This window comes from Gobio gobio (assembly GCF_949357685.1).
Source record: "Gobio gobio genome assembly, chromosome: 21".
Taxonomy (NCBI): Eukaryota; Metazoa; Chordata; class Actinopteri; order Cypriniformes; family Gobionidae; genus Gobio; species Gobio gobio.
Window position 1 is genome coordinate 24,626,676 of NC_137117.1, and position 23,390 is coordinate 24,650,065.

The 23,390-nt window shown below is 37.4% G+C and overlaps 2 protein-coding genes across 5 annotated transcripts in view; both read left to right on the top strand.

The window, feature by feature from the left end:
- Positions 1-2,794: 2,794 nt before the first annotated feature.
- On the top strand, positions 2,795-14,904 carry tmem82 (transmembrane protein 82). 2 transcript variants are annotated; one of them, XM_079802825.1, is made up of 10 exons: positions 2,795-3,170; positions 3,250-3,378; positions 3,744-3,841; positions 5,082-5,148; positions 5,801-5,887; positions 12,746-12,818; positions 12,954-13,131; positions 13,227-13,644; positions 14,276-14,457; positions 14,583-14,831. In XM_079802825.1, the coding sequence occupies exons 1-10, from the start codon at positions 3,032-3,034 to the stop codon at positions 14,661-14,663; spliced, it is 1,452 nt and encodes a 483-aa protein (XP_079658951.1). In that variant the 5' UTR covers positions 2,795-3,031; the 3' UTR covers positions 14,664-14,831. The 2 variants fall into 2 exon arrangements, with proteins under 2 accessions (XP_079658951.1, XP_079658950.1); XM_079802824.1 differs by lacking the exons at positions 2,795-3,170; positions 3,250-3,378; positions 3,744-3,841; positions 5,082-5,148 and adding an exon at positions 5,382-5,682 and having other exon boundaries at positions 14,583-14,904.
- Positions 14,905-15,856: 952 nt separating this feature from the next.
- The window catches only part of spen (spen family transcriptional repressor), a 38,429-nt gene continuing 30,895 nt past the window's right edge, over positions 15,857-23,390 (top strand). For 2 of the 3 annotated variants that reach the window (XM_079802821.1, XM_079802822.1), the window contains exons 1-2: positions 15,857-17,196; positions 19,809-20,129. In XM_079802821.1, coding sequence (XP_079658947.1) covers positions 17,114-17,196; positions 19,809-20,129 — 404 coding nt within the window. In that variant the 5' untranslated portion in view covers positions 15,857-17,113. Of the gene's footprint in view, positions 17,197-19,808; positions 21,910-23,390 lie in introns of all 3 variants that reach the window. The other variant, XM_079802823.1, reaches the window with a different exon arrangement.

A 23,390-nucleotide genomic window follows, 5' to 3' on the forward strand; every position in this document is an offset into this window, starting at 1 on the left:
TTTGTAAACTTTTATACAAGAAATTGAAAATTTCAATACTTGTATAAAAGTTATAACGCTCTATACAAATTTAAAGAAATTAGTTTAAGGTAGTCGTAGGCAAGCATGTCGGACGGAGCATCACTGACTGGCCTAAACCACCATGGTGCCATAATGTGCATTTATACAACAATGCAACAATAATAAAATAATTCATTGACATAAAAAAGGAAATGTACTTTTGATACTTAAGTACTTTTAAAAACAAATACTTCTGTACTTTTACTTAAGTAAAAATCTGTTTTTAGAACTTTCACTTGTAACGGAGTAATATTTGACAAGTAGTACTTTTACTTTTACTCAAGTAATAGAGTTGTGTACTTTGTCCACCTCTGACTACTTTCTGGACCTTTATAAGGAAACAGCCAAACAAGCAAACCAACATAAAAGTTATAATAGATAAATGGTAAATGTTTTTTTTATTAAACATTCCCAATTACATTTTTCAAATTTACATTCATGATTTTATAGTATTTACACCATTTACAGTTTTATTTCAATGTTGTAATTAGCAATTAGTTTAATTTTTAATTCAATTTGAAGCAGATTTGTTACATGACAGCATTAATTAAAGTTTCTTAAGGGTCAAGATCAAGTTATCTGCATCTCTTGTGCTGCATCAAGCCATCCCATAATATCCGTCATCACTCACATTAATGCACAGCTCAGATTAACTGTACAACGTGTGTGTGTAAACCTCCGATAAAATAATAACGTAAATATTCCATCACAAATCTCTCAATCAAGTGGTTGTGTCTATATTATACATTATAATATTATTTTTATAATATTTATTACAAAGTTGTTTGTTTTTCCTCTCTTTATGTTTTGTTAGGTTTCCCTACTCTATTCAGTGTCTGTTTTACCTTGTGTGTTAATAAAGTTTTTTTTAATGAATTTTGCATGCATTTATGTGAGTGAGAGGCTCTCATTATATTATATAAATTAAGTCAGATGCCCATGTGAAGTAATGTATGTATAAAATTACAGAGGACAACCAGACTGCTGCAATACTTTAGTCACAAACATTTTTATAATATGCATAATCAGTGGTGGAAAAAGCAAACATTTTCTACTTCAAGTAGAAAGGGAACTATTTGTTAATCTACTTAAGTCAATGTGTATGTGGACTACTAAGAGTGGTAAAGGATCAGCCAATCAAAAAATACACATCTATTTGATAAATATTCTTGCATGTAACAAGGAACTACAGGCTTTTCAGGGAAGGTGAAGGGTAAGCTTTTTTTTATGGTTTGCAATAAAAGCAAACGTTTCTACAAATGAAAATATTGTAATAAAGTACTTGGTTATTCCCCACGTAATTATCAAAATCAGCTTTATTGCCAGGTATGTTTACATATACTAGGAATTTGTTGTAGTGACAGAAGCTCCACAGTGCACAGAATGACAGTGACAAGACACAGATAATAAAAATCAAAATTACAATATACAGACAATGTGCAAAATAGCATAGACCCAATATAAAAATAAATTATAGAAGCAACATACTATGTACACGTATTTTAGGTTTAAATTGGAAATGTAAATAAGTGTGTTATAAATAAGTGAATAAAAGGAATGTACAAGTGTGTGTGTGTGTGTGTGTGTGTGTGTGTGTGTGTGTGTGTGTGTGTGTGTGTGTGTGTGTGTGTGTGTGTGTGTGTGTGTGTGTGTGTGTGTGTGTGTGTGTGTGTGTGTGTGTGTGTGTGTGTGTGTGTGTGTGTGTGTGTGTGTGTGTGTGTGTGTGTGTGTGTGTGTGTGTGTGTGTGTGTGTGTGTGTGTGTGTGTGTGTGTGTGTGTGTGTGAGTTTCTCGTTTATTGTGAACTGTTCATGAGATGGATTGCCTGAGGGAAGAAACTGTTCCTGTGCCTGGTCGTTCTGGTGCTCAGGGCTCTGTAGCGTCGACCGGATGGCAACAGTTGGAAGAGGGAGTGTGCTGGATGAGAGGGGTCCAGAGTGATTTTGCCAGCCCTTTTACGTATTCTGAATGTACCAGTGATTCGCTCAGCAGACCGCACTACCCTCTGTAGTCTCTGAGGTCAGATCAGGTAGCTGAGCTGTACCAGACGGTAATTGAAATGCATAAGATGGATTCAATGATGGCAGAATAAAACCGTTTCAGCAGGTCCTGTGGCAGATTGAACTTCCTCAGTTGGCGGAGGAAGTATAACCTCTGTTGGGCTTTTTTCCCTATGGAGGCAATGTGAATGTCCCACTTCAGGTCCTGAGAGATGGTGGTGCCCAGGAACCTGAATGACTCCACAGTTTTTACAGTGAGGTGCACATTCACACAATGTACAAACTACAGTGTTTGTAACAAACCATTTTAGACGTTATTAAAATTAAGTTTGTTTTTCCGTCAAAAGAATAACTTTATTTAGTACCGACTCAATGCGGAAGCCCTAGAACAACAACACAACACGAGTAATTACGACGTGGAATCTGTCGACCAATCAAAATGCAGTGGGAGGAGTTCTGGTTCAAGCTCCGCCCCCCGGATCTCGATCCAACTCCACCTCCTGGATCTCGTATTCTGCAGTGAGGGGCTACCGCTGCTGGCCGTTGTGATGCCCGCGCTGGCGTTCGTGAGAGCATTTTCTTGTGGTGCCCCCCTGAGCACTTGGTGCCCTGCGCGCAGCGCGTGGTGGGAGCGGCGGCACGGCGCGCTCTACTAATGCGCATTGCGTAGCAAAGCAGAATGTGTACAAACCAGTTCCGATCAAATAAAACACTATCACGTGCCCGGTCTGCTTCAGTCTAAAGTTCTCAAGGCAGCCTATATGCTAATAGGAATTAAATTATAATTTAAAAAGCGTATTACTTATTTCGTGTGTTTCGTTTTAGCTAGCCTACTAAATTGTTTAATTTAGCAACATAATAAATCGTAAATATAGCGAGTGGTGAAACAATTGGACTCACAAAAGGTCTTATATCGTAGTTAAAAATTGTGAAACGGTTATTTGCTTAAACAGAGCTAATTATAAGGGACATATGGATGGGACTACACGCGGAGGGATTAGTCAAATTCAGGGTATCCCATTACCAGAGCGGATGGCTAAATACTGGGCAAGAGTGGAGCAGTTCCAGGCGTCAAAAGAGGATTTGCTCATTGCCACGTATCCCAAAGCAGGTAGAGTAAAGAAGAAGAAAACGACATGACGAAAACAACACAAATCAATTTATAATAATAATATTATTGTCTGTAAAAGGAACTACATGGACACAGGAAGTAGTGGATACCATCCTGAATGAAGGAGATGTTGAAAAGTGCAAGCGGGCACCCACAGATGTGCGCATGCCGTTTTTAGAGATGACCTCTCTAGACGGTTCAAATGCTGGTATGTTTTATAGAATAATATACTGTTTAGCAACTTCAACACACACACGTCTGGTTTCACTATCTTTGTGGGCACTCTCCATAGACGTAATGGTTTTTATACTGTACAAACTGTAGCCTAATCCGCTTACACTAACCCTACCTCTAAACCTACCTATCACAGAAAACGTTCTGCATTTTTATATTTAAAAAAAATAAACTAATTCTGTATCTTGTATAAGCTTGTTCCCGAGGTCCCCACAGTGAGATGAGTCAGTGTGCATTCAGGCTGAAGTGAAAAACATGAACACACACACACACACAGGCATATAGGCCTGTATATATGCAAGGTATTCTTTCTGCATGACTAAACGTTGTATGTTTTAGGTATAACTAAGCTGGAGGTTATGGATCCCCCTCGTGTTATCAAAACTCATCTTCCTATCCAACTTGTGCCTCGTTCTTTCTGGGAGGCTGGTTGCAAGGTTAAAAGACGTTTTTGTGGGCTGTTCTGAAAAATATTACATTAGATTGTATATGAATGCTAACCCCACCTGCATTTCTCCATAGGTTATATATATGGCCCGTAATCCTAAAGACAATGTGGTTTCATATTATCATTTTGACCGCATGAATCATAACCAGCCTGAGCCAGGAACTTGGCAACAATATCTGGAAAAGTTCATGACAGGGCAATGTGAGTCATGCAGTTGTCATTCCTTCATTACACCAATATTATTCTGTGCCATGTAATATGCGAATGGACTAAATGATGAATGACTTGAATAAACTAATGACATAATTTTTTTTTTTACAGTGGCTTGGGGATCCTGGTATGACCATGTTAAAGGATACTGGAGGGAAAGGCAAAACAAGAAATTCCTTTTCATATTCTTCGAAGACATGAAAGAGGTCAATCTGCATAAAACTTCATATTAAAAATGTTTCCCTATAGAAGTCTCAGAACAGTTCTTTTAAATTGTAATAATATTTCAGAATATTACTGTATTTTTTGATCAAATAAATGCAGCCTCGTGAGCAAAAGATCTTTTTACAGTTCAGTCTTCGTTTGATTATTTGAGAAAATGATAATTTATTTATAATTTCAGGACCCTAATCGTGAAGTAACCCGCATTGCTCAATACCTGGGAAAGCACTTATCAAAAAGTTTGATAGATCACATTGTGCAAATGACAACGTTTTCTTCTATGCGAGAAAACCCCATGGCAAACTACTCGACAGTCCCAGACACAATCTTTGATCGTACAGCCTCGCAGTTCATGAGAAAAGGTTATTTTTATTTTATTTTTTAAAGTACAATTGAGCAACATGGCCTGAATTATTAAAATTTTTCTTGAAATGTTCTATTCTTTTTCTGAATTTGTATTTATTTGATTGGTAACGTTTTACAATAAGGTCTCATTTGTTAACATTAGTTGATGTATTAACTTGAACAAACAACGAGCAGCACTTTTGTATTTATTAATCTTTGTTAATGTTAGTTAATAAAAATACAGTTATTCATTGTTTGTTCATGTTAGTTCACAGTGCATTAACTAATGTTAACAAATACAACTTTTGATTTTAATAATGTTTTAGTAAATGCTGCAATTAACATTAACTAAGATTAATAAATGCTGTAGAAGTGCAGTTCATTATTAGTTCATGTTAATTAAAGTAGTTTAAGGAAACCTTTTTGTAAAGTGTTACTATTTTATTTTATAGGTGAGGTTGGTGACTGGAAGCATCACTTCAATGCAGAAGAAGATGCTGCTTTTGAGGAACATTACTGCAAATTAATGGCTGATTGTCCTATTCCAATACGGTTCACAATATGAAAGATTTAAATGTGTGTCTTCTTCCTAGTCCAGAAAACATAATTACAGTTCAATAAATAGATATTAGTAATTATTAATGTTGGACATGCAGTTCCATTTGCTTCTATGTACTGTGATTGGTTGGTAGATGTTATAAGTGAACATATTCAAAACTCTTGTATGCAGTGTAAAGTTCAAGTGCCCTCATAAAATCAATGGGACATATACCTTATCTGTATCCAGAAATGGAAATAATCCCCACCAGAGAGCATACATATATATATTAAAAATCACAGGAACAGACCTCAGAAAAAAACGCTGTAAGTACATTAATATATTAAAACATTTAGGCTGTAATAAATCAAATCTTCAAAGTATAGTTGTAAAAAGTGATCAATGCCTAAGTGACCTTTGAGACCTACCAAACCTCCAACTCTCATATCTGCAAATAATAAAGGTCTTACGTGAGTGAGGTTCGCAAACACCGCGACTGAATATAACAAAACAAGGTCAGTCATATTGATGATTTTGATTTGTTTAGATTTAGTTTTTTGTGGGTGGCCAATTTGACTAGTATCTATGTAAGCGAGTCATTGGTGCATTAAAATTTTTTTCTCACTTTCATAGGCATGTCGTCCTTAATTTCCTGGTTTGTGCCAAGTGTTCCTACGTGGCTAACACCAAGTGCTATTCCTTTACATAGTGTTTTACAAGGTGACTCATGAAATGAATGATCTGTCACAAAATTCAAATGATAATTTAGTTAAAAAATGTTAATTACTTGATATATATTTTGAAAATAATGTATTATTATATCTTAATGTTTTATGTATGTATGTTTTTAGGACTTCTTTCAAAAACATTAAATATTGCAGTTTCCGAAACTTTTGACTGGTATTGTTTTTATGTATATAGTACCTGTCAAAAGTTTGGAAACATTACAATACAGGGCTCGACATTAAGCCTGTTCACACGCTTGTCCTTCGGACAAGTAAATCTGTCATTCAAGGATTTTTTTGTAAATATAATCTATTCTGAAGCAATATTCTCACCAGTGTTCAATCAGCTTTGACATATTTAAATCTGCATATTTGTGATATTTTTACCTTTTTATAAAGGGCATTTTCCCATAATCTTATTAAATATAGGCGATGCTTCAGCTTTCCTTTTATATTCTTAAATTTTATCTATAAATTAAATTAGAATAAGACACTATAGGCTGTCACCAATTGTTGTGAACTTCAGTTGTTTCTTGAAGTATAGAGACCAGGAGACGTCGGATCAAGACAGAAGTGATTCTTTTAATGAGAACTCTCTGTGCTGCAGGTCATCCGAAAACAGTCTCATTTAACAGTATACCTGATAGGTTATATACATTCCAAAGGGGGAGGGATTTACATTGAGGTTGAACAAAGCATGTTAATTAAATATACAGGTTTTGGGAAAACCTGCCCAGACAGAGTATCACCAATACTCTTAATCAGCATAACTATTCAAACGCATAGAGGCAACAACGGTGAGAGTCTGAAAACAGGTCCGGCAGAAATCTCCTGCTGGAAACTCAAAGATCTTCCTTTGTACCTCAAATGCTCACTGTAAAACAGGCTCAGCAGGAAATCTCCTGCTGGAAAACCCCCAGAATTATTATATTAAATTTGTAAATACAATGTACTTTCTTAAATTTGTAATTCAACAATCCCCCCTTTGGGAGTTCTAATAACTCACATAATACAAATTTAAACCTTCATCAGTCCATTCTGTAGCTTATGTTTTTTAGCATAAGCCCCATCGTCTAGTCATGTAACTTGGAAAAAGTTACAGTCACATTTCACTTGCTCTGTGTTGATTGTCTGTAATGACGAATTACATGCTGCCACAGAAACAACATACCACTAGGGTCCGTGTAGTTCATTACGGGTAATATTCTTTTGTGGTTGGAACAGTCCTTGTGAGTCCTTTGTTGACTTCACAGGTTTCCGAACCATGAAGAATTATCTTCAGTCATCTGATGTAATTTTGCTGAAAGATCAAGAATGTCTTGTTGGATTTTTGTTCAAGAGTCCTTGACCACCATGTTTGCGCATAAGTGAGTCCTTGAATGCAGCCATCTTCTTTGTTGTTGGTAGGAGAGCAACCAGGGTGCACCTGCCATTGAATTGGCTGAGCAGGATGTTATATACAGACATTCCTCCCATCATGTGCCACCCATGGGATTCCTGCTCCTACTGAAGGCAGGTGTGGTATGCAAACGTTCTTTCCAGCAAACAAGGTGTTTCTTGACATATTCATCAGCTCTAAGAATATGTTGTTTCTGGAGTCTACACTTTGTGCGATGTCCATGATGAGTAGTAGCAAGGCAATCTTGATCATGCTGATGGAAGACTGAAGTTCCCGTAGATCATTCTCTGCGTTGTGTATTTTTTTTTATTTTCTTCTTCTTGACAGTTGACTCATTAGTGGGTCTAGTTGTCCTTCAGAGGTTGTGGCTTCATACGCAGGTGAGGATCGGTGCGTATGGATCTAGTTGTCCTTCAGAGGTTGTGGCTTCATACGCAGGTGAGGATCGGTGCGTATGAATCTGGGGACAGCCTTCAAGTGGTATCTGCACAGATTAAGAACGAAAAAACAAAAGACAACAGAGCAGTATTTGTTCTAAAAGACAGCAAACATCAGGGTTGTCTCATCTGTTCAATCGGAGTCTGCTATTGTTGTTCCTTCTTTCCCTATTTCTTAATTCCTGTGACACCTAAAGAAACAGTGAGGTAAGGATGGACTAGTGGATGGGGATGTCTACAAGGAAATCTTCGCCGCAGGTTTGGCCCCCGAATGCCTGTTGCATTCAGTTCTTTCCTGGGCTCCTCACTGATCCGTGTCCTACCCTATCCCTGTTGGTTGGAGAACAACTTTACAGTGTGACACATGACTCCAGGTTTTCCTTCCCTGACACAACACTGAAGCTGCTGTAATGTTACCTTCAATCACTTGAGCTGAACCATCAACAAACAACTCCAATTCTGCATTCTCAATGGGAGTTTCTGCTATTTCATTCGTAGTTGCGTATATGTAACCGTAACACAATCATGAGTCATTTCATCCTCTAACAAAACTTCAGTCATTGCAGACATACATGAGGATGGGTTTGTGACTGGTGCACGCTGTAAAACAATGTTCGGGGCTGTGACGCTAAATTTCACTGAATCAACAGGCACATCAGATACTGATTGAATGGCTACATCTGTTTCAAAGAAAGCTTGCAAGTCAGGATAAGCATTATCAGTCTGACTAACTTCATTCACATCAGTTTTCTCTACAGCTTTGTTGAGGTTCAATTTCTTAGTCAAAGAAGCTACTCTAGCACAGAGTTCTTCGTTCTGTTTCTCTAGCTCTGAGATCTGCTGAGACTGTTGTCTAGCTAGCGCTAAACCAAATTCTCTGTGACAACAAATAATGCCTTTCACATTGTTCTTGCGAATACATGCTCCTAAAACTTTTTTACATTCATCAATCGACCAATTCTTGTCTGGATGGATCTCATATTTCTGAGTTAGTTTTTGTCTAACTTTCTCTGTGACAATTAAATTAATTTGCAATCCTAACTGTGATATGAAATCACTGTCTGTCCACAAAGGAGCTGCGAGACCACCTTTTTCAGTTGTGGGGGTCAGTCTAGCATTCTTTCAAAACATTTTTGAATTTCTTTGTTACCACACACTCACAAACACTGACTTCTCTGATCATTTCTTTGTTACCACACACTCACAAACAATGACTTCTCTGATCATTTCTTTGTTACCACACACTCACAAACACTGACTTCTCTGATCATTTCTTTGTTAACACAGCTCAACTATTGTTAACTTTCTTTGACAAAACAGAGGACAAACACAAATATTAACTAAATGTTAATCTTCCCTGCTTGAAACAGAGGATGGCTCATCTCTAAAAACAAACTTTTTAGAGGGTAACACAAATATTAGCTAAATGCTAATCTTCCCTATTTAAAACAGAACAATTATTAGCTTGTGAGGCAAACAACTTCCCTGCTTGAAAAACAGAGGATAACTTTCATCTCTAAACAAACTTTTTAGAGGGTAACACAAAACACAAATATTAGCTAAATGCTAATCTTCCCTATTTCAAACAGAACAAATATTAGCTTGTGGGGTTAATCTATTCTGCCTGACAACAGAGGATAACTTTCATCTCTAAACAAACTTTTTAGAGGGTAACACAAAACACAAATATTAGCTAAATGCTAATCTAAGGAGACATTCAAACAAAGGAATGCATATGTTGTGTAGGTAAAGGGCACACCCTACTTTGAAATCCCTACCAATCCCATTGAATCAGCATAACTATTCGCATGCTAATGCTAGTGTTGAATTACAAATTTAAGAAAGTACATTGCATTTAGCATTTTAGGTAAAAATTATGATTTTAGATGAATTAGTCTGCTACGCAAATCTTCCAGACCTGTTTTACTGATTTTCAGAGGCTCTAGCAAAAGTCTCCTTTCCTGCCAGACCTGTTTTCTCTATTGTGTTTTAAATGAGTCAGATCACTGAGATCCCACCTTTTCGGAGCCCAGACGTTGCCCCTTTTGTCTTTAAAGCTACACTGTGTAACTTTTTTTGTCTATTCTTAGCTAAAAACACTTAGTTCTTTCAAAAATATATGTTCTCATTAATGTATATTTACTTCTTTCAAGTAATAAAGTATTCTCGTAAGTTTATAATATGCCATTGAAAATACATAAGGTAATGGGATCTAACGGTGGTCGCCATGTTGCCCCTACATCTTGAAAGTACATTAGCCAAAGAGGGACATACCCGTAAATTCAAGCTTCGCCTTTCGCGTTTTAACCGGTTTTAACACTGTGCGCGTCAACTTGTTCAGACTTGTCTGGTGCATGCGCAGAGAGTTTTCATCTCAGCAGCTCCAGTAACAGAGTTATACGGAGTTTTCCTGGCTTGTTTATTCCTCAAAAGTCTGTTTTTCCTTGTGTGGTATTTCTGTGCGTTAATAACTCCGTAAGTAATAATAGTTATTGTCATTGTGGATGTGTTTCAGAGTGTGTCATCGCGTAATTCAGTTGATGTTACATCAGAAGTATTTTTGTGTCAACATACAATAGCGTAATGCTCACCTATTTGAATAGTCATTCAGTTATTAACAATGTTTATTCGTTTATAGAAAATATTTGCTTGTAATGTATGTTGATGGAAATATGTATCAGGTCTGATCGGCATATTAACACTTGTTATACAGAGCTAAACCTGCGCACACACTTTTGTCACCGGACACCGCTTGTTAGCAGCGGCAGCTCCGCTCCTTTAAATGCAGCTGCATTTAGCGCCTATATGTGGTACAATAAGCTCTGGTTTACGGTTACATTATACAAATGTAACTTATAAATATAGTTATACAGTTCTTAACTGTGTATATTCTGTCATGTCATTATCATGTATATTTACCATCCTAATTTGTTCTCTCACAGAAACCACATTTATGTACATATCCATGCAAACCTGTTTATGCCTTGCAATTGGATGACTGAATAAACATTACTATCATCAAAGTTCACTCTGGATTAGCTGCAGTTCTTTCTAGCCGAATAATTAGGCCAGTTGAGTTCCAACCATCCCACTGCGCACAGAATATCCCACAGGCACCGTGTCAAATGTGGACGAGGTCGAACTGGAAGCCATATTAATCTTGGACTAAATCGGCCACCGTAGGAGTTAGAACGAAATCGGAATTGAACAGAACAGAAACTAAAATTCACTGGATGGTCATATACAAGTTCACCACTAGATGGGGGAAAATATCACACAGTGTAGCTTTAAAGGCTCTGGGATGGCTCTTGGAATTGGAGTTTCCTGGCTAGCATTAGCATGCGAATAGTTATGCTGATTCAATGGCATTGGTAGGGATTTCAAAGTAGGGTGTGCCCTTTACCTACACAACATATGCATTCCTTTGTTTGAATGTCTCCTCCTCTGCTGTATAACCCCTCCCCCTAAAATGTAGATAAATTGCCTTATTTTGTACTGTTAAATCAGACTGTTTTCGGACGACCTGCAGCACAGAGAGTTCTCATTAAAAGAATCACTTCTGTCTTGATCCGACGTCTCCTGGTCTCTTCTTCAAGAAACAACTGAAGTTCACCCTACACCCTACTCACCCTACACCCTACTAGCCAGGAAACTCCAATTCCAAGAGCCATCCCAGAGCCTTTAAAGACAAAAGGGGCAACGTCTGGGCTCCGAAAAGGTGGGATCTCAGTGATCTGACTCATTTAAAACACAATAGAGAAAACAGGTCTGGCAGGAAAGGAGACTTTTGCTAGAGCCTCTGAAAATCAGTAAAACAGGTCTGGAAGATTTGCGTAGCAGACTAATTCATCTAAAATCATAATTTTTACCTAAAATGCTAAATGCAATGTACTTTCTTAAATTTGTAATTCAACACAATCAAATTAAATCATTTACACTGAAAAATTACAACTGCATTAAATAATGTTATGAGATTATTTTAAATATTTTTGAATATACACATAAGAAATGTTGGAAAGGTGAAACTAAACCACCAGTAGGTGGCAGCATGTGACCGTCTTAATGAGTGAGTCATTGAGTCGATTCGTTCAAACGGCTGATTCATTCAAGAATTAGGTGGTCGTTTACAAATAGGTCATTGAATCTTTGATTCAACCGATTCGTTCAAACGCTGAATCATTCAGTATGAATATCAAAAGAATATATTTTGAAGAATGTTTGTAACCAAGCAGATAGAGCAACCATTGAATACCATATTAGGGAAAAAAATACTATGGTAGTCAATGGTTGCTCTATCTGCTTTATTACAAACATTCTTCAAAATATTTTCTTTTGTGTTCAGCAGAACAAAGAAACTCATACAGGTTTGGAACAACTTAAGGTTGTGTAAAGGATGACAGAATTTTCATTTTTGGGTGAACTATCCCTTTAATGTCGAGCCCTGCAATATTTTAATGTTTTTTAAATATGTATGTTATGCTCACCAAGGCTGCATTCATTTAATCAAAAATACAGTAATGTTGAATATTGTTACAACAAAACAACTCTCTTCTATTATAATGTTTTAATTTAAAATGTAATTTATTCATGCAATGTCAAAACTTGATTTTCAGCATCATTACACCAGTCTTCAGTGTCACATGATCCTTTAGAAATCATTGCTGATTTGCTGCTCAAGAAACATTTATTATTATTATCAATGTTGAAAAAATTCATTTCCACAAAAATGTTAAGCAGCACAGCTGTTTGTAACATTGATAAAAATAATACGAAATGTTACCTGAGCAGCAAATCAGCATATTAGAATGATTTCTGAAGGATCATGTGACTAAAGAGTAAAGTAAAAATGCTGAAAATTCAGCTTTGACATCACAGGAATAAAAACATTTTATTTAGTCAGTGATTTCACAATATTACTCTATTTTTGGTCGAATAAATGCAGCCTTGGCAAGCAAGAGACTTCAAAACAAACAATTGAATGCTTCCAAACTTTAGCTGTGTTTTATGTTAATCACAGGGCTTGTGGGTGCTTGTGGAATCTGGGTTCTTCGTAACCTTTTAAAAACATACTTGTTTGTTGAGGCACAAAGGTAAGTATATAAGTTATATGTATGATGATGTTGAATATAATACAAATAAAGGTAGCAATATGGAGACAATGATTTTGTATTGATGTTTTTTTTGTTTTTGTTTTTTTGTACATTTCACTTGTCTGTCCCTTTAAGTATTGCAGATCCTGAAACAGACCTTAAACAAAAGAACAGACTTAATGGTGGACTAACAGAGAAAATCCAGTTCTGGATCCTTACGGTGGTTCTTTCCGTTGTGGGGTCTCGTGTTGCATCACTGGTAGTTTTAGAGTTCTCCCTTAGAGCCATTTCAGCACGGATCACAGGAGTATCAGTACGAACAAAATTCATTGACATGACATTTCATTCATTTGTCGATGACAACTCGTTATCATTCTAGATAAAAACATCCCTGTTCTTTTTGTTTAGGAATCGATAATTGACCCATTATTACTGCTGCTTGTCCAGTGCCAGTTCTCTTTGGGCTGCGCACTAACCTGCAGTCTTAATTTCCTCCACGAGGGGGCACCGCAAGGCTGGCTAAGCCTCCTCCTGGCATTTGGACTGAGCTGGTTCTTGGCAAACCAATGCAGCAAAGTATGGCGACATGTAAAGACAATGTATGCAATACATAGCGCACAGCGCTATTGTGGACTTTGCATTGGACTCTTAACCACTGGCACGTCTATATTAACCTGGCTCTGCAGTGCCCTAATTATAACTTTCAGTGTATCTGGAATCGCTGCCATATCAAACATAAACCAACACTTTCTGACAACCACTGAGGCTCTACGATTTTGGACCCCACTCACAATCTGCTACACTCTACTGGTTGTGTATATGAATGGTAAGACTAAAAAATTATAAGACTAAGTTTCAACATTGGAAGTCCCTTGACAAAGAACAGAAACATTCATGAATTCAGAAAATCATAATATGTAAAGGCTACCATTCAAAAGTTTGGGGTTGGTATTGGTAAAGAGTTTCTAGTGAGAAATCTCTTATGCTCACCAAGGCTGCGTTTATTTAATCAAAAATGCCTAAAATTTAAAATGTTTTCTATTTTAATATATAGGCTTATACAGTAACTGATGGTGAAGCTGAATTTTCAGCATCATAGCTCCATGCAGTCTTCAGTGTCACATGATCCTTCAAAAATCACTCCAATAGGCTGATTTTGTGCTCACAAAACATTTCTTATTATTATTAACGTTGAAAACAGTTGTGCTGCATGCTTAATAAACATGTGATACATGTTTTCTTTATTCTTTGATGAATATACATTTATTTTAAGTAGAAGTCTTTTGTAACCTTATAATTGTCTTTTCTGTCTATTTTAATCCATTGAATGTGTCCTTGCTATAAAGAATTTATTTAAAAAACAACAACAACCCTACTGATCCCAAACTTTTGAACAGCATATATTTCATGCCAACATTGGCCATCTTTTGAGTCTAATCATATACTCATTCTTTCAGAGGATCGGCATCAACAGCCTGGCCAGCAGATTCTCAATACAGTTGTTGTGCGACTGGGTGGGCTTTTTGTGTTACTGATTACAGTAGGCAGGTGGTCAGATGTACTCCATGTTCTAATCTGTTTCATTGGTGAAGCTGCCTGCCTGTTACCATCTCAAGACCTTTTGGAAGCCATATATCAGGTTAGCACTAATAATGGACATGTGGTGATGTCTTTGTCTGATCCCCACAGCATCCATTTGATAACTAAGATTTTGTGGGGAAATATTAAGAGCATTAAATGTATTAACATACTGTATTTTTGCAGCATGCCACCTACGTACCTAAAGGCCAATTACAAAGACCTGGAAACCGGGGAGATCACAAGAAACTGGGAAAATCTGACTAATCTCGGATGAACATTTAACCTTAACCTTATATATTCACTACAAAATACAAACATTGCTGCTTCATTAAATACCATCTAGGCTGTAAACCCCATGAGGGTCTCTGGTTTGTCTGAAATTTTTTTTTCAAGTATTTTTTATGATTCTTAAAATAAAACCATTACTCCCTCACTATTGTATTTTTTTTTTTAGTAGTGCATGAAATGCCTTCCATCATAATAAATATGACTATTCATTAACTGCATGCATACGGTGAATTTAATTATCTCTACACCTAAATAGCCAACATTATTTTGTTTAATCAGAGTATAATTAGAGAGGATTTTTGTTTAATTTTCTCACAAACGTCACGGAAATACATTTCAGTTCTTGCCACAATATTAGGCTATTTTTGGATTTTCCATGAGGACTTGATTTGATCAAATAGTTGTAGGCCTATTCACAAGTCAAATTATTATTTAAAGATAACTAATACAGCGGTTTAAAATATCAATTGCACTCACAAACTAATTACGTGGTGGCTTTTAACATATTTTTAGCCCTATAACAATGTAGTTCCGTCATTTCCTTGAAAGCAGCACCCAAGCGCTAAATAATTTTTGAACTTGAACCCAAAATAGTTCCACTAGAAACAAAATGGCCGCGGCGCTGTCATTTCTTTTGTTGTGCTGTTTTTGTCTACACTTGGTTATGCTCAAAATGGCGTCATATTTCAAATAACATTTTTTTTTACTGGCGCCAAAAAGTAACAACTGAACAATCAAGATGTGTGTGCTCTAATTGTAACCCGTAAATCGCTCTGGTATTTAATCAGTGCGTGTTAATTTTTTTACGTGGAGGCTGTGCAGGATGTTTTCAAGCGCTCAGACATACATGGACAAAACATATCGCTCACACGCATTCCACATTTTGTCCCCTTTTGTTTACAAACCCGTCGTTTCCTCTGTCGAATAAATAGATTACAATAATTGTTTTAAGCAATTTAGTAAAGCAGTAAATGTCTTCGTGTCCTTAGAAGTTTGCCACACCGTCTTGAGTTGTTTAGGAGCGGAGGAAAAAAAAGGAAAATTTGTTGTCCAAGTATCCAGGGGATTAATTTATTGTATAACATGCAACCACACTGTATAGGCCTAAAGTGCGCATTTGTATTTCCAATGTGCAATCAATCCCAAATCCAATCCCAAAAGCACTGTCAACGAATTACATTTTATTAGTTCAATTCCATAAATAATAGGGATTTAGGCAGATCCAGAAAGTCCATGCAATTCCTGTGAAGATTCAAGACTGAATCTGAAGATGATATGGCTTGCTCAAGATCCAGCTTGAGAACCAGCTCCACCTCAGTACAAGTTCCAGAATTTTCTGCCAGTCAGAGGGTATGTAATTGCTCTTTGTCAAAACTCTATGTGGGCGTATAAAGCGCACGCGCGATTCATCCATTGCAGTCCCTGTTTTGCCGCATTCTGGCGCATGCGCAGCGTGAATCAAACCCTACTCCTCGTGCATAGTTGGAAAACAGTCAAATGTTTGTTTTAAGAAGGAAATGTAATATGATTGACCATTATCTGGGCTTTTTCTTCAAGACAGTATTGATTGCCACAAGCTGGTTACTAATTCTTAAATGTTGGACAGTTGATCCTTGTTGTAAACGGGCTGCACTGTCATTAATTATTAAGCTTACATTCGACGCGATGCTTGTCTTTTCAATAGCTAATCATGTAGAAAGACATCGTTCTAGTCTTTGTAGTAAGATCGGGAAATGTCTGACCATATCTCCCACAAATACAGGTGGAACTATTTTTAGGCTATCTGGGCTAATCCAGTTGTCTAAATTTTGTAATAGGCACTCGTGATATATTTTGTTTTGACTTGTGAGTCGTATATCAAACAGACGGTTCCCACCTGGATGTTGGGAAAACAAATGGATGTGCAAACGTATACAAAGCAGCAATACTGAAGCTACTCTGTCAACACCGTCCAGCCACTGAGTCATGAATAGTTTGCGGTACACCACAAGTCACATACATTGTACACACCCCAAGATTATGATTAACTTGCATAATAAAGTCCTGTTCTACAAATACGCGGTCAAATGTCAAACTAAAGCAAATGGAACTAAGTCTGACTTTTATCTTGCAACCTTAACCAGAGCAACAATCCAACGTATATACACATGCTAACCTTTAAAGGTGATATTCAATAAACTATGTCTTATCCGATTTGATCCATGTGGTATTCCGAGTGCTCATTGCATATGCGCGATCTCGTCAAGAACCGGAGCGCGCTCTTCGACAGCAAGGTTCAGGCTCTCGCAGTCAACACAGCTTTCAAGTGCAAGCGGGTCCAATCGTAGTGTCGAGTCAGAGGAACTACTCGCCCCACCGTAACACACATTCAGTCGGATTTAACTCAGTAAAATCTTCTGTATGATCGGGGGACACCAAAACGCAGTATGGTCCGGGAAACCAGACATTTATGGGTGGGGAATTTACCAGAAAATGTACGAGAGGAAAAAATTGTCGAGCACTTCAAACGGTAAGTGACGATTTGTGAGAGCGAGACAACATCCAGCAATGTGCTTTCCTTCAAGTGATTGGGGGGAAAACAATAGCAGCACGCCGGTGCAGAGTTTAACACCTTAAATGTGTGCCACAACTTTCACAGCAACGCTGCTATTGAGTTGGCTTGTTTTGGCTCACTTAACGTACGCTTGCTAGTGAGTTAGCTTTCGAGAGTCGCAGTCGTCGCTAGGTTGCTAATTAGCACGGAGGGTCGTATTCAAGCGCATTACTTGCAGCTGCATGAATATCGGCTTCGGCTTGCTTTAATTTGCAACCCAGATGTCAGTAGCACAACTTAAATGTAGTAACGTCTGTTGTTGGATGACTGAAAAGCCACTGCGAGCGAGTTGAATGGGCTAAATGGTGTCTACTACTAAAGGCATTACAGTGGGTGTTGTTTTGAGCCTCCTCGGCTCAGATGTCATGAATGGCAGGCAAGCGGTGACCGTGGTTGCGTCTATAAGAAGTCATACAATATCAGCGTGGGGAAACTTTTAAGACGAGTTCGTGTATGAATATGTTCATGATCTACCTGCAAATGATCATTATGGTAGTCTGTGAACATGTGGCGACAGTTCCTACTACTGCACCAATCGGACGTTTTAAGTTGTCAGTCAGAAGTTTGTGTATGGCGGTGATGTGAATATATTATTTATATATTTAGTCTTTCATGGCAACAAGAAATTAAAATAATTGTTTTCAGAATTTAAAAAAAACCCATCCATGTCTGCACGTTGCACCCACATACCTGTCCTGAGGGGTATTAACCCAATGTCTGACCTGTATGGATTCAGGTTTCGTTTTTCACTGAATTCACGGGTTACTAAATCAGAATAACACGGTTTGTTGAAACTAAATGGTGCGAATCTATCTTGATCTCTCGCCTGAAATAGCGTGGCGAGATTTCGTAGGAGTGACATCGCAATATTGTATATTACACGTTGATCACATCTGACGTTATTGTTTTTAAAAAGCAAACTATCGGTATATAATCGCCCAGGTCTTTATATACAGTTGTGTATATATAAACATTTCAAACTTTATCAACAATACATACAGTATACTCCCATAAAGCGATAGCCTATAGCAAACGTCAACTGATGATTGTTTGTCTTCTTAGTATGTAAAGTATATTATCGCCCGGACTCGGCTCTGATATGCTAAAGTCGGCTATAATGCATGAAGATATTGAGATATTATAAACATTAACGTCTTGAATTTTTTGTAAAGCTGCCTTGAAACAAAGTGTATTCTAAGCGCTATACATATAACATTGCCTTGACTAAAGACTGTCTAACGACTTTATTGACCACGTTCATTATCTACACGTACGCACAGTTACGTATTTGTACAAATACAATCAAAACACTCCAACGTAATCTTTGAGAAATGCAGGTGTGATCGAACTCATTATGGTGTTTTTGTATAGACTGTATGGTGTTGGATATGTTCAGGCTGGAGTTTAGAAGCATAACACTAGACATCACTATCGTAAGAAATTACTTTGCCAGTCGAGGGAGGCAGGCACTAGTATGAGATAAACTACATATAGATTTGAGTAAATAATTTATTCATCTCGGACCGAGCGCTTTGTTGTTTCTACGGCTACCTTTTGTTCAAATGACTGTCTATTTAGCTTTGAATTGTGGTAATAACGGTCGCCCTTTGAACGGGAACTAAATAAAAACACGGTCATGCTCATTTGTGAGAAGTATTAAAGAAGAAATTGTTTTCTGATATATATATATATATTTATACAGGAGAGACATACAGCTATACAAAACCTTTATGAAAAATGTGTGATTTGTGTACGGTGACTGTCAAAGCTCAGGTCAGTGCGGCAGAGGTACTTATTGAAGATGGGGGACGGGAGAATGAATAAGCAGTGTGAATAGGTTTGTAAAATGGCGACGGAGATTGTGTAGTGAGTGTGAGAACTGGTGTCAGACAGCTGCTCACCTAGAGCACCCACTTGAATGCCTATTGTTTATTACTCATTTTCATACTTTGCTTACCAAGTGTTGTTTTAACCCTTATGTACACGTCATCTATTTACCTATGTTTTGTTTAGTTGTTTAGTGACTTGACAGCAAATTAATGTGTAGTATTAGTATAATTACATAAAGCTTATGTAAGCACTATGGTTTTACAGAAAAAAAGCTCTCAAAATGGACGTAAGTTATAATGAGGTTTCAAGCCTGAATGATTTGACAGAATTATGACATTTTACTGATTTGACAAAAACACTGAAGGAAGAGTGGTATTTGTTTTCTCGTCATAATTATTGGATCTATTCAAATGAAGGGAGGTGTTACTGGCGTATAGTTAATGTTACTCATACAGTGGTTCATCTTTGTGTGGTGATGCAGAAGGCTGTTTTTATTTTAATCAACTTATTTACATATTGGCCAAATGACTGGCACACAGGTTTGTTTTCGCTCGTACTTTTGTGCAATCAAGTCTGCCCTTTGCGGATTGGCAGTAAGCATAATGGTTATTCATACCAGCATAATTGACTGCAAGTATCATGCCATGCATTTGTGTTGGCTACTAGTAAAAACCCTCTTTGCTCTCTCTTTTTTTAAGGTATGGACGTGTGGAGAGTGTCAAGGTCCTCCCAAAACGTGGATCAGAGGGTGGAGTGGCAGCTTTTGTGGATTTTGTGGACATTAAGAGTGCTCAGAAAGCTCATAATTCTGTCAACAAGATGGGAGACAGGGACCTACGCACTGATTACAATGAGCCAGGAACTATTCCCAGTGCAGCTCGAGGCCTGGATGATAGCCTGTCCATAGCCACTCGTGGGCGGGATGTTTCAGGGTTCACAAGGGGGGCGGGGGGCCCTGTGTATGGGCCCCCTGTGTCACTCCACAGCAGAGAGGGACGCTTTGAACGCAGACTAGACGGGTAAGTGGACATAGTTTTTCTGAAGGCAGGGGGACCATTCGTTTCTTGTAACTCATCTCTCCCTCCCAATTATTTCCGTCATTAATTGGGCTAATTTATTGTTTTGGGGGCGGGGGACATATGGGAAATTAAGTGAACACACTGGAGGGTAGTGATTTGGGCATCACGCTTTGATGGTTGAGGTCTGTCATCGCTCACCGTGTAAAGATGAGCCAGTTTTGAAGTTTCTCAAAGCATGGTGAACATGCGTCGAAATTCATAATCATTATGTAGAGCTTAGCGTGCCTCTGCATGGGGATTCTCTCAGAGTTGGATATCGCTGCGAAGAGAATCCAGGGCATGTTTCGGATATATCAAAATATTCCGGGATTTCTGGAAGCGAGAGCGCATCCGTGACCGCGGCCTTACCTGGAATTGCCCTATTCTGGAGTACTGTACTGCCCAAGGTGGATTAATGTCTTACTTCATGTTTTTTACTCTGTTATTGTAACATGATTACGGTGTTGATCAATTAAGACCCACTGATTGGTAATTGGATTAATGAAATGGGTGGTTTAGGATCAGTTCTTTCCCATCGATGATCTGGAACGCTCTGGATGATATTCTGTGGATTCTTAATCACACTGGATTAATATTACCCAATGACAAGGATATATTATCACTACAATTTCTTTTCCCTTTTTTCGGGATTATTTGTGGTGTTAGGGTTTTGCTGTTAATTACAGGGGAGACTTCTGCCATTGATCAACATGGTAGAATGTGACAGAAACACAGTGAGCAAATCTCTTTGTTTATTCATTACTTATTTATAGACCATTTAAGTTCATTTTTGCTTTTTTCCTTAAACGCCAAAGAAAAAAAAGAATGGATTTAAAATAGTATTTGGTCGACTCTCCTGAAGAATTAACTGATTTTTGGATCCACAAAGTAAAGCATGGAGGTATTGCTGTTGTGAGGCTGAAGACTTCTCACTTTGGATGTGAAATATCCCAGTGGATTACAAAGCCCCATACCGGATCTGGAACTACAGCAGACTTTGGATACACTATAACTAAGATGAAAGTCGGTTTCTCCTAATGGACTATTCCAATGCCAATGGATTATTGATCTCTTTTTCCAAACATCAATGAAGATTCCACTGGGATTTGTAAAACATTGATCGAATACCCATGTTTTCTGAGTTGACTTGGATTATTAATGTCACAGCGGTTAGAACACTGGTACCTTGTTCTGATGGGATATCTGGAACAATATTCAACAATGTTTTCAGCTGTCAGGAGGTGGCAGGATAAGATTTAAATTCATTTTTAACTGCACTGAAGAGGGATTTAAAGACTCAGAGGCATCATGCAGAACAAATTTACATTTTCATATTTTTAAAAATCCAGAGACATTTTGTTTCAAAGGACTAAAGAAGAAGAAAAAAAACAGAAGTTATGCTATATGAAGAACCAAATTATGGATTTATTATGTTTTTGGACTTCTTTCTCCAGCCTGTTTTTGATGGGGATTCTTCGCATTGAATCTGATTGGACATTCTACCTCCTGACGTTTACCTCCATATGCTTTTCCCATATCGATATTGACTTATTTTTTAAGATGCATGGATTTTCTTTTTGGCCGAACTATTATGTTGGATCCTCAAAGATAAGGATTACATCGTTGGTTTTTTTCTTACCATTTTTACATTCTACATTTTTAACCCCCTTTTTTGCTCACAAAGTTCTGTCTCCCTAAATTGTATTTGGAATTGTAGGTCGGGTTTCCGCTGTCTGAAAAGGTTGGTATGTTCTGCCCTGTGTATATTAGCTGTTCTCTAACCCCTAGTTTGATCCCCTGTCTTTTTTCCATCTCCCACTAACAGATGTAGCTGTTAAACAGGCTGTTTTTAGTAGCTTGTTGGCATTTGCAGATTTTTACCTCACTTTGCTGTCCCTTTCCTGATTCTCACTTTTTCACACTCCCTGGCTTTTTGCCTCTCTGCTTTACCAACGTGAATAATTTGAATAGTGTTTGAGGCATATCACGAAAAAAAGGTTCAAATGACCTTAAAGAATACAGCAAAGCTGACCAAACACATTACAGCTCTATGGAAATGGAGGAGATGGCAAATGAGCTGTGGAGTGTTGTGATGCAATGTTTCACCACTGTTTGTCAGTTCTTGTGGAAATTACAGGAGTGGACTATATGTACTGTAAAGGTTGATCACAGTCAAGTTACACAGCTGGCTTTCACTAAACAAAAGCATCTTTTTCTAATGGAAACCAAAGCGATTAACTAGGTCGGATTTGTTGCTACATGCTCACTATAACTCACTGTCAATGACTAACAAATACTTATTCTGGAGAAGCTTTATCTAAAGCTTTAAATTTAACCTTTTAGTGACTGGAAATGACAGAATTGACTAGTACTATAAATAGCTAATTTATTATTGTGTACATTTAATGTGTTGCTTGGCAACCATACAGTGATTAATGGTCAGTGGTCAGTTTATTTGCGGAATAATGTTTTTTCTAAAGAACAGACGTATGCTGTATGACGAACCACATAATTATTATTAATAATACATGTAACTGGTGGCTCTGTTGCGAGGTTAAGGAGACTTCAGGCAAAAAGCTTCTTGCTATGCCTAAGAACACCACTTGTAATAGACTACCTCTCATGAATTGTTGCATATTAATATTTTCACACACTGAAGACTATTAAGTTTGAAAAAGTAAATGAAATAATCACTTTTATTTGTAATCTAATAATTTATTAATACCCAAGGGTTTATCAATGTAAGGTACTGAAAAACATAGTCGGTTAGAGTAACTCCTTTAAAACAGCAATGTGTTTTATAAAATGATCAGAATTCATCAGTCTAAAAATATAATTTTCTGTTACTGCTTATTTCTCAGCAATTTTAAAATATCTCTAGCTATTTGATTCGAGAAAGGTTGTGGAATGGTTTCTATTCACGTTTGAAAAGGGCTACTGAAAATACAATTTTCAGGCATTTCAAAATGGCTATTAATGTGAAGCTAGCATAGAGCTTAACGTATCATAGCATCCCCATCACTCGTTCCCTTTCTTTATGGTTATTTTGTTCCTCTTTTAAAAAAACCAAAAACAAACATGGTTTAGAATCACTCTCCACATTAATCATTATTCTACAGCATGACTAGAACAAATAATGTTGGACCGTATTATTGCAAAAGACCTTTATTCCAAAATAATACGTTTTTATAACCTGTGGCTTTGATTTTATTCTTTGACAAT